General features: G+C 40.3%; 1 protein-coding gene across 3 annotated transcripts in view; it reads left to right on the top strand.

Annotated features, from left to right (window-relative positions):
- nfic (nuclear factor I/C) overlaps positions 1–12,626 on the top strand; it is a 436,701-nt gene that overhangs the window by 263,934 nt on the left and 160,141 nt on the right. For all 3 annotated transcript variants that reach the window (XM_080213184.1, XM_080213182.1, XM_080213185.1), the window contains exons 4-5: positions 4,461–4,535; positions 7,671–7,794. In XM_080213184.1, coding sequence (XP_080069310.1) covers positions 4,461–4,535; positions 7,671–7,794 — 199 coding nt within the window. The remainder of the gene's footprint in view (positions 1–4,460; positions 4,536–7,670; positions 7,795–12,626) is intronic.

Genomic DNA, 12,626 nt, shown 5'->3' with positions numbered 1-12,626 from the left:
GCATCATTATAAATGTGAAGATTAAAAGAAGAAAAAATGGATAAATATTGCAAACCCTTGTGACATTCAACCTACCAGCGTGCTCCCCAATACACTGAAGATCCGCAAGGATATTAAACCACTAGGATTTAATTTTGACACAGCACCAGAAGCAATGTAGGTAGTTCCCCATGTCATCTTGCACCCCTGGCATAATGAGGATATAGCAGGATCAAATCTTTGTTGTAAGTTTGGCCTTCAGTCATTTGTAAACCTTAAAGCTTCCCCACCCCAGCTGTAGGTGCGCCAGCTGTCCCTTCACTATCTTCCACACATAAATACTGCTCAGGAGATAGGACCCAGCAAGCCGTCCAGTTTCCAGGAAGCACTAAGACTGGTAACTGAGTTATATCCCAACAAGCTTCTGAAGTTGCTAGATGTAGAGAGTGAGTCCTACTATGTAGCTCTAGACACTTCGCTGGTAGAAGTACAGTGTGATGTAATGCTAAAACATTTAGGTTCTTAATCCAATGCCGCAGTCATTACATCCATACCCATTAAGTGTGTGATCATGCTATTATTAGTACCACTTCAAAAACACTGAGCTGTACCACAGGATTCCCACTTACTCACTAACTTGTTCTTATTAACTCAATCCAGCACCATTGGCTGTGTTATTGTACATATTCTTAGCATGCTTATGTTAAATTCATTTTGTTACTGGAGCTATTAACCCATTTACTTCCACACTGTATTGACATAAAAATAAAATTAAATCTTAATTCTTAGTCTTTTTTTAGAATATTTTTATTAGAAGTTTTCATTTTACATTTGCCACAAAATCCTCAAAATCTAGTACAGTATAGAGTAATTATTAGTCCACATTAACATTCAGAAAAGACCAGTGAATATTCATACAAATGATTATAACTATCCATCATTGCAATTGTTGTAGCTGGTGTCCTCTCATACAGATAAAGAAAGGATATCAGAAAGAGTGCAGGATTTCAGGATAACAGCATAAAATCATGAGCACATGGCCCCAGGGTGCACCATCTCCTCCATAACATAACTTAGACAGGGTTGCAAAATATGTGGGATCCCTTATGGAATAATGTACAAGAGCCTAATTCAGCATCCCAGGATCTTCAGGCAATGAAAGGATAATCCAGAAAAGGGTACAGCCATTGGTACAGGCCATAGCATAGCAGAATATGCTCTCATATATATGAACCTGTAAGCCAAGGACTCACACACCTCATCCAAACAGGTAGGACCACAAATCTCCCTCCTCTACAACCAAATCAGAAGCCCCAATCAGACTGCACATCACCAGAAAGTTTTAACCGTTTTCTTCCAAGGACTGACAAACAGAAGAATCATCGAGACACACGTCAACAGGATATCTCAGGGAGGAATACAACCCTCCAACTCCCAGCAAGATAAAGGAAATGCACCAGAATAAACTATAACAAATCAGAGCCTACATCAACACCCCACCAACCTTGTTAAAGAGAGAAAGCCCCAAAAAGAGAGGATTGTCTAATAAATGCCAAATGTAATTTTTCAGTATACAATCTCACAAGAAGGATACCATGAACAGAGCAGCACAACCTTACCATAAACAGGACATTCCATTTCTCAATCCCCATCCACGGGAGTCCAAACTTAGAGGGCAGACATACTGAAGTCTCTACATAATACCACTTACAACCAGCCAAATCTCCAGCCGAAGAAATACTGTAACAGTGCTGAACTACCACATCTGGACTCGCACTTGGGCCCCACAACCAGCAGGACACCACATCCCAAGGGGAATCAAGCCTCAGGAAGAAGGTCAGTCCTGAGGCCCCCAAAGTTCCCCCTTGGGAGAACACTCTGCTCCCCCATCTAACATACCCTCCACCTGACCCAGATAAACACAGTCACTGCTGCCCTACTATACCCTACATTAAGAGCCAATAAACCAAGAATACTTACATCACTCTTACACACCAATTATCCCCCTCTGGAGGTATTACAAGAGCGCCATCTAGGCCCCACTATTAATGAGATTCAACTCATTTCCCATCATCAGAGAAATCCTAATCACTGGACAATAAGACCACCATACATTTCATGGACCAAATAATCAAACAACCACTGCCACTGTCCACGCAGCTATATCAAAAGAGAAGACCAACCTAACAAGGCTAGATATTCAAAGATTAGTCAACTATGCCCGGGGGGTGCACTAAAACTTAATTTCCCCCACTCCAACATCACGGGAGATGCCAACAACAGAGAAAAAAACTACCCAAGATACATGACCTATCTGTAATTTCTCAGAAAATAAGCAAGGATTCCTTAATCCCATATTTACCAAAATACAAAGGAAAAACTCAACTCCAATACGTACTCATTGTGACAGCGCAGAGGACTGTTTCATATAGGTTTTGTGAGCTGTGCCATTCTACCAATAATATGAAGATGTACAAATGCAAGGGTTCATACAGAGTTGGATTATGCTGTGCAGGGAATTGCCATGCGAATTCAAATCTGTTGATCTGAGTTCGATTTGAAGAAGGATATTAAAGTGAACCAGCAGCTTTCAGTAGGTATTTGCCCATCCACTTTACCATCTCTTCTCACCTCTCTCACTTTCCATTGTTACAGCCTCAGTTCCCCAGTCTCAGAGTCACCTGCTGTAGCAGGCCCTCCCCTGGTAGTGGTGACTTGCCATTTGTTGAAAGCAGTCTCCTATAGGAAAAAAAGAGATGTTCATGGTTAAGTGTGAAATCAGGACGCCCTGCAACAGTGAAAGTGCCTTTTCTCTTTGCTATGAGAAGAGTTGAGAATGAAGTCGATACTGTTACAGATGGAGCATCTGTAAAGATAAAGTTAATTATTTATTCATCACAAGTAAGGCTTACATTAACAATGCAATGAAGTTACTGTGAAATTACCCTATTTGCCACACTCCAGCGCCTGTTCAGGTCAATGTACTTAACCAGTACGTCTTCCAGAATGTGGGAAGAAACCGGAGCGCCCGAAGGGAACCCATGCAGACACGGGAGAACATGCAAATCCCACACAAATAGTGACCCAAGCCGTGAATTGAACCCAGGTCCTTGGTACTGTGAAGCAACAGTGATAACCATTGTGCTACCATGCCACCCCACTGTGGTGGACCATCTGTAGCTTGTGAGCAGAGAGATTTCCAAATGTGTATGAGATTGTTCTATGCTTATTTATGTTGTTGGAAGAAGGCTCACTGTTTAATTTCTGTGTCAAGATTCACACTTATTTCCTCTCTGCAAGATCCCTGGCTTTATAAATAAAGAAGTCCCACAACACCAGGTTCAAGTCCCACAGGCTTATTTGGTAGCACAAGCCACTAGCTTTTGAAGTGCTTTGTTGGACTTTAATCCTGGTGTTGTGAGACTTCTTACTGTGTTTACCCAAGTCCAACACCAGCATCTCCACATCATTTATAAATAGAGGCATAGATTTTAAAAGTAAGAAATTTACCATAAACAATAAAAAAGACTGCTTCAGCCCTCACTGGAATATTGTGACCAGTTCTGGGCATCACACTTGTGATTGTGAAATTGATTGTCTGTGTATGCCCTACTTGTGAACACAAGTCCTCACTCACCTGATGAAGAAGCCTGAGACGCCAAAAGTTAGTGCTGCCAAATAAACTTGTTGGACTTTAACCTGGTGTTGCTTACCCCAATCCAACGTCGGCATCTCCACATCATCACACTTTAGGCAGGATATGAAGGCATTAGACTGGCTGCAGAAAAGATTCATGGGAATGGTTCCAAGAATGAGGAACTTCAGTTACATCACTACATTGGAAAAACTGGTTGTTTTCTTTGGAGAAGAGAAGGTTGAGGAGAAATTTGAGAAAGAGGCTCAACGTCATGAGGGAGCTAAACACGAGTAGATAGGGAGAAACGGTTCCCATTGGTGCAAGGACTGAGAATCAGAAGATAGTGATTTAAAAGAAGCAAAAATGACGTGAGGAAAAACATTTTTATGCAGTGAATGGTTAAGGTCTGGAATGCACTGCCAGAAAGCGTGGCGGAGGTAGATTCACTTGTGATTTTCAGAGAGAATTAAGTAACTGTCTGAGGAGAGAAAATTTTCTGGGCAATGGCGAAAAGACATGGTGGTGAAAGTAGATAAGTTGCTCTTGGAGAGAGCCGGTGATCCAAAAGGCCCTCTTCTGGGCTGTATCCATTCATTGATTCTAATGTAGTGACAACCGGGTAATTGAAGCAGGGAAAGAAAACAGTATTTCAACACCAGTGCTGAAACTATTGTTATGGCCGTAACATTTCTAATCCCAACACTTAGTGTTGCGCTTTGAGTTGATGAGTGTGGCACCTCTGGGAAACGCCTCTCCTCAACTTAGTGCTCACACTCCTTTCGATGAAAAGCAAATGATACTTTCACAAACTCTTCATTGACTTGTTATGTCTTGTCTTTTGCAGAACACACAGAATTTCAGGACAGCTTTGTGACTTCAGGCGTCTTCAATGTAAATGAGCTAGTGCAAGTATCCAGAAGTAAGTGTTGTTTTTATTCATGTCCCTTTAATAGCTTCAGTACCATATTTAGCATAGACCCTTCAAAAATGTCTTCAGATTGGTTATTAGAAATAGTGGCCATTTGTACCAAAACATTTCACTTTTATTATTATCTGATGCTATACTATTGGTAAAACCGTACAAGTTGCTATTGTATAATGGTAAAATAAGTTAGGTTTAATTTCAGAAAGATGCGTGTAAGGAAAAGTTTAATTTAACTTTTAGGATTGAATTGTAAGATAGTTACATATGAGCCAGGCTATTCATCCCATCCTAATTCATCCGCTGGAAAGATCTCTAACAGCTCCTTGTTGTAGCATTCTGGTGACTTCTGTAAATGATTCCAGTGTTTTCTTTCCCTGCTAGAAATTCAATCCACATGTGAAACACTCTTTCTGTGAACAAAAAAATTCCCTGTTATCAGTCCTAAACTAGTTTGAACTTGTGTCCCCTTCTTCTCTTGGAGTTTAATTTAAAGTAATAAGGTTTTTGTATCCTCAACAATCTTGTAAACCACTTTAAGTGCATGTCTCATGCTTCCTTTCTAGTCTGCAAAACTCAAGCTGCTGTCATCTTTTCTGGAAGATCGCTTTCTCACAATCTGCCAGCTTGAAAACTGGCCTAAACAAGATTCTAGGTCAACCTCTTTTACTTTCTAGGTGTCCCTGACATATAGGATTACATGACCTCCTTCTGGGAACTCTTGTCTTTGCTCTCTGCTGTTGAATGTTGCATTCACTTCCAGCCTCAACATTTAGCCATGTTTACGATATTTCCACCACATTGTTAGCTCCCAACAGCCACAACAGTATCCAGTTCCAGCATCTTATTTCTAATGCTTCTAGTGTTCATGTGTGTATATTTTATTATAGATTTGCTTCTTCTCATATTCCCCAGTGTCTGTCCATTCCTGAACTCTTGCTCCTGTGTGCCTGTCTCAAGGTATTTGTATTCCACATACCTGTTAACTACCTTCCACTCTATGATCTGCTTCATTTGAAAAGTTGTTTACTCCATGCCTCCCGGCTTGCACCCACATCCATCTAGCTTACATGAGTTCCTGCTGCTGCTTCAACATTACCTCTTTGTTCCTGCTTAGTTTATCCTGTACTAGTCACATTTCTTCCAGCAAGGATTCTCAGTTACTTATGAAGGTAGCTTGTTCTTACAGCATGATGCCACCCACTTACTTACCTCCTCAGTTTTTTTCGTCAACTTCCTTCCTTCTTCCAAACACTGGAACTATGTCAGGAATCATTAATTTGCACTCTTTAAGCATTGTGCCAATCCCCAAATTTGAGCTTTTAAGATTCCTCTTCTGTTTCTTCCTTATGTAATTTATCCCAAACATGGATATAATGCTTCATTTTCTCAATCCCATTTCTACCTTTATTTCATTTTTTAACTCTAATTTACCATCTGTAGGTATTGTCCTGCGCCTATCCATTCTCCTAAGAAAAGAATTGGTTGTCTCATTTGTCAATACCCATAACAAGTACATGTCATGATATCCATCTTTGATATACTTCTGTCAGTTATGTTCCTTTATTTTGGTAAATTTTTCCTCTTGTTCCCTTCTATTTTTACAAACTAATCTAATTTGTTTCCATTTAATTATGCATCTAACAAATACTTATGGAATCATAGAATCCCTACAATGCAGAGGAGGCTATTCGGCCCATTAAAACTGCACCAACCCTCTGACACAGTATCTTACTCAGGCCCTCTTCCCCTCCCTATTCCATAAGCCCACACATTTCCCATGGCTAATCCATCTTGCCTATTCATCTTGGGACGCTAAGAGGCAATTTAGCATGGCCAATCCACCTAACCCGCACATCTTTGGATTGTGGGAGGAAAGCAGAGCACGTGACGGAAACTCACGCAGACACGAGAAGAATGTGCAAATTCCATACAGTCACCCACGGGTGCTTGGCACTGTGAGGCAGCAGCGCAAACCACTCTGCCACCATGCTGCTTCTTCATTTAGTTGTTGCTGTCTTTGTTCTTCTTTGCTTCTGTCACTTTTTTCTTTGAACTGTTGGAGGTGTTCGCTTTTTGATAAAGTTGCTCCTACCTATGATTTACAATTCTTTAATTTGGTTGTCCCCTTTTAGCTCTTCCACTTCCTTTATTTTACCTTACCTCCCAGAACTTCATGTCTGCCATTTCATACCTAAGGATTTGGAGAATTTCAGTCATCATTTTGGAGAGATTTTTTAAAAGTCTAATGCTGATAACTCCAAATGGATTTGAGGTTTACTCAAGCGTTCTCCTTTTTAAGTAACCTTACGGTGGAAATGATCTACTTAAAAGGCCTGTCTTGTCTTGTGAGAAACAATAAAGCAGTAAGCAGTTGTGTTATCAACATATAATTGCTGCCAAAAGCATTATTTGTACTTAGCAGCCATTTGGATGGATCACATCAAATTTGTTGCTTAAAATATTACAAGATAAAACTGAATACCTTCTTTTGGATGGTGTAGGCACACACAGTACTTACGAATGTTACCTCAAATATCACATAGTGTGAGGATGTAAGTTTGGTGGAGGTTGACTAAGCTCCTCGGAGAGAGGTGCTGACTAGTGACTCCCTACATTGAGGGGAGGGAAGTGGTACAGGATTGATGTCACCAGGTTGCCATCATGCACCTCTTTGAAAACAGGCATTGATGGAGATGTGCAGACCCAGCTGCCCTCATAAGAACAGTGGGACCCAATAGAAACGAATACTCTATGTGACAGGACATAACACAACAAACAATTCAAGTTCAAGAGGAGAAGCTGTTGGAGAAAGCTAAAGAAGTTATAGATATTTCATTAACAAGACATACAGAGGACATTCAGGTTGTTCCTTAGCAGCTATTACTGCTGAACCATATATTTCTTAAAAGAATTTTCTAAATATTTTGAAGGTACTGTGAATTTTTGAATTCAGGTCATTCAACTTCACTGTGTTTTGCAGTTATTAGAGTTGCTCCGTACCTAGGATATAAAGTTGCACATAGAGAAATTAGATTTCCAATTTAGAGATGCAGACAAGCATGTAAAGAAATTTAAACCTGAGTTTGATTACAAGTTTTAACCATATGTTTTAATTTCTTTAAATTTTAGCTCCCATTGTGACAGGAACAGGGCCAAATTTCTCTCTCGGAGAGTTACAAGGTCACTTGGCCTATGATTTGAATCCACCAAGTGCAGGGATGAGGAGAACTTTGCCAAGCAGCTCATCGAGCGGGTATGTGACTGAAACTGTGTAATCCACAAAGGGACAATAACTAGGATACACTGCCGGACTTTTATAAATGGGGGGGGGGGGGGTGAGAATTTTCTCAGAAAAGTCAAGAATGTGTGCAAACACCCAAAGCTTTAATTTTTAATTTTACTGGTTTTTAGAGTTTTTGATTAAAAAGTAAATTCCAAATGCTGCCAGGGTGATATGTTTTAGGACATACAAAGCTGCTTCTTCTTAAACAGAATCTTCAATATGCCATTGTTATCCCATCACAAGAAATACCCAGATCCTGGAGAGATCAGGGGTAGGCTTTTCAACTAATTCTTGTCTGGCAGAGGAATGTCTGATTAACTTGGGTACCTAATTACCCAAATGATTCAGTTTTCAGTTGGGCCTTCAAACGGGTGATAAGCACTGGTGCACAAAGCAAGCAGGAGGCTGTTGAATAATACAAACCGAGGTCCAATGCCTCGTATCAGGCCCTGCTTGCAATTTCAACTAACAAGTGAGCATGCATTACCAATGGTACCATACATTGAGCCACCAACCAGGAGCCATTCTTTTCATCTACAGGATCCATGGCTCTTCCTCAACCAAGCAGGCCCTATTTGTTGGTTGGCTGGATGTAAAAGCTGTCTGTCAGTGTTTCTGTATCTGAAGTCAGCTAAAGTTGACAAAAGCTTTTGGGGCTAAAGTTAACAATTTCCCTACCATGTCACATCTGGATTGTTTATTTGTTTCATATGTTTAGCAAGTAAATAACAGAATTTGAAGATATGGACAGTCTTTTCTGAATAATAATAAGAAGGTAGTGAGTAGAATTTGTTTGTGAGCCCTGGGAACTCCATCACACCCCCCAAGCTTTAGCGCCTTCACACGAAGAGGCAGGTGGAAGGTTGCGCTCACGGGAACCCTCGTTGGAATTTCCCAGCCCATTCTGAACAGTCCAGAATCTCAGTGGAACTCATTTCCACTCCGTTTTACAGCCCCCTCCTCCGCACATACCCTGGAGATGTTCCCAATGTGGGATCAGGATTTCCATCTGTAATTGTAAATATTTTTGCTGCAATACTTTATTGTGGTCTACTACGTTAAAAATAAAATTAGTCAAATCTCACGGTGCCATATGCCTGCAAGTGTTTCATCTCTCTCACGAATACTGCACTTATCAGGAATGCTGTATGACGGTAAGAAAAGCAAAAGCAATTTAAAGACACAAACCATAAAATATTGTACCTAGGTAGCAGCGAATTTGATACATTAATTGGATCCCTGGTTTCTGCTTTCAATCATTACCTACTAGAGCGATCAGAATCACTCGATTGAATTGCTGCATTGTAACCTAATACCAGCCATCTGTTCAATGTTGCAGTGGTCTAGAACTCAATATTCTGCATCTTATCATTGGATTGCCTGACACTTAATTCTATAAATGTGGCTGATTCATTGAGGGAATTTTCTGAGCATCTGAGAAGTGCGGGTATGGGGGCAGGAAAATGTCGACATACCTGTCTGGTTTTACAACCTGGAAATCAACCTGACACTGGGCTTGTGACTTAAGTGGGAAATTTCTGCCCATTGGTTTCCAATTTCCTGGATTTCACCTATGCAGAAATGAAGCCATCATTTTACAAATGTCCTCTGCACCAATCATCCCAATGGCAATTTCTGCCATTGAAACTTATGATAGGATGTAAACATTGGCATTAATCAAGAACCAAGTGCGGCCTCTGCACTAGAGATCAGAGGCTGTTATTGTGTGCATTGGCGTTATGTCTCAAAGTCTCTTGCTGCTGTTCCTCCATGTTACCCTCTTCCAGTATTATGCACACAGGTCATTGGAAAGACCATACAAGCTGCTTAGTTTCTCTGACCATATGGAGTGGCAGGCTAATGAGTTGGTTGGACTTCAAATGTGACAGCACAAAAGTGCATTACTCAATAGGATTTTTTTCTTTAAGTTGCTATCAAGCTCCAACAATTTCAGTGCTCCTTTTCCCAGTGGCCTTGGTCCATGCTTTTCCTACCTTTTTGGGCATTAATTTGTTACGATCTGGTTAGGGACTGTTAACCTTTAAAGAGAAATTTGGACACCTTGTTTTACCCAATATTACTACTCCACAAGATTTTGTTTTCTTAGCGAAATACAAACTCTATTGCATTTAGAACAAATTGAACAAACGTTATTAAATTAACAAGATAGGGTAACTACTTAAGTTGTGTACATAGGTTTATTTCTTACTATCAAGAATTCCCCTATAGAACACATCAATCTAAAAGTTATTTACTTCTGTAGGGAACAATCATAAGAATGCCATTGTCTTCTGGCATAATCCTCAGCTTCAGATATTCTCCAAGGTAACTTACGTTTAACTTCTCTTGACAGTGAATGCATCAGTGCCATGTTCTGATTATGTTCCCAATACTTCTGAGCTAATCTGCTTATTCTCTTCTTCACCACAAGACTCTGTAGAGACCACTTGTAGATTCTTCCAGTTGTGCCAGGAAACCTTCCAACTTTCCTCACAAAAGTCAAACTGAGCCTTACCTGCATTCCATGCAATCTGTGAAGAGAGGATTTTATTCTGCTTACGGAACAGGATTATATAACTGTAATTTACTTTGGTTAGCTCTTAGTGAGCTGCAAACCACACAAGGTCCAAACTGCAACTAAAAACCGCCTCAGCAAACAATCAGATAAATTGAAACTAGAAAACCTTCCGAAGATCAACCCATTGTCATGATGATGCAGCCTTGTCTTGACTATCCATAAACCAACCTTTAAATTGACTATACCTCATTTACCATTTTGTTTTTGATCTGATGCAATAAATGGATTTTAAAATCTTTTAGCATTTGCTGAATGCTTTTTAAACAAATTTAGTTCTACCTCCCAAAACATAAGTATCCCATGAATGAACATTGTTGCAAGCTTTGCAAAGATCATGCCTCCAGCTCTTTAGCTAATTAAGCCTATATGCTGTTTTATAGGCCTATCTCATCTATTCTGACTTTATTAAATAAACAAGGTCACCTTGTGAACTGCTGTTTCTTTGGGTGTTCTGACAGTCTCTAAACCCTAGCATTTTAATTAGGCAATCCTTCAGTGGAAGCAGAATCTTTGAATATTTTAAGACAAAGCTAAATTGATTCTTGATTAACAAGGAGTTGAAAGGTTTTTGGGGTTAGACAGGAATGGCTATCATGGAATAATAACAGTCCATGACAGGTTTCAGGAAATATTCTTCCCAGTAAGCCAGAATGCACCTCAGACCCATAGGATGATCATGCTGGTGCTACAGTGGGACTATGATGCCACCCCAAAAGATGTTGGAAGAAAGATGGAAGGAACGACAAAGCCCTGAAGATTAGAAGAGCTACACTGAAGCCTTAACTTCAGCAAGTAAAGGATCAGAATGAGAGGAAGATTCAACTGGGGCCTGCCATCCATTTATAGCAGTGAGATCATCGCTGTTGCTACCCTGGTCTTATTGCAGTTTCTCTCCAGGTGATCCTGAGAAACAGCAACAAGAGTAACTGATGTAACAGAAATAGGAAGAGAAGTTGGGGCAAAGGTTAGAGCAGCCATCATCTGATTGAATGATGGAGCAAGCTCGAGGGGCCAAATGGTTCCTGATTCATATGTTTGTATGTTCTAACTGTTAACCCAACTGTCAACGTGTAATAGATTTCAAGCTTGCTTTAATTGCATTTATCCAATTTTATACAGTTACACTTTAATTCGTAAAACTAAAAATTATACATACTAAAACATGTGAACCATGAACTAGATATTTGCAACAAAATCTACAATCACACATTACTGGCGCAAGTTCAGGAAACTCACATGAAATGTTCCCTAGAAGGGGTGAGGTTCTGTAAATCCAGGAGGGGCGGGTTTGGCATTGGTATCTTAAAAGTGGTGAAAATACTGAAAGAAATTCCCACGATACAAGGTTTTAGTGTAAAATGAGCATAAATCAGTTTATTGAGATTTTCCCAGAATAAGTGGCTTCACGTCACTCTTAACCACAGTTATACTAAATTGTTCCTGGAAATTTCCATCTTCTTAGGAAATGAGAGGGGATATAGACCATATGACCTCTTGAGCCTGCGCTACCATTCGATATGATCATGGCTGATTATCTGCTTAATATTTATCCACTATTCTGCAGAAGCAACAGGGAGAATAGAGAATTAAGGCTACCCTTTTCCTGTCCACCATGAGTAAATACAGAGGAAGTGAAAAGGCATCAGTTTCCCTTCCTGTTTCTATCATATCAGTTCCTCTTGTTGCTGTTTCTCAGGGTCACCTGTTGAGAAGCTGCAAAAAGCCCATGGTAGCATCAGTGATGGCCCAACTGCTAAAACTAGATGACAGAACCCATTTGAATCTTCTTCTCATTCTGATCCTTTACCTGGTGAAGCAACACTTCTGCTAAGACCTTAAGTGTAACTCTACTTCCAATCATCAGAGCTTTGTGGCCACTTCGATCTTTCTTCCAACAGCTTCTGAGATGCCATCATGGTCCCGATGCAGCACCACCGTGATCATCCTAAGGGTCCAAGGTGCGTTCCGGCTTGTTGTGGTGAATCTTTCCTGGAGCCTGTTATGAACTGTTATTACCCTTGGGCCAAGATAACCATGCTACAAACTGGCAAGAGCAGAGAGCGGAAACTCACCCCTGACACTGGGTCAGGAAGTTTCCCTGTTGTGAATCCATTCACATGTTGGAGCTCATCCATTAGAACGTTTTTTTAAGTCAAAGACTTAACAGATTCATCATGGGAATTAAGGATGTAATATTTTAAACAAAGATGATCTTGGCCCGTAT

Source organism: Carcharhinus amblyrhynchos, chromosome 26, assembly GCF_965287045.1.
Source record: "Carcharhinus amblyrhynchos chromosome 26, sCarAmb.v2.hapA, whole genome shotgun sequence".
NCBI lineage: Eukaryota > Metazoa > Chordata > Chondrichthyes > Carcharhiniformes > Carcharhinidae > Carcharhinus > Carcharhinus amblyrhynchos.
Note: the sequence above shows the minus strand (reverse complement) of the source record. Positions and strands in the feature narration are given on the sequence as shown.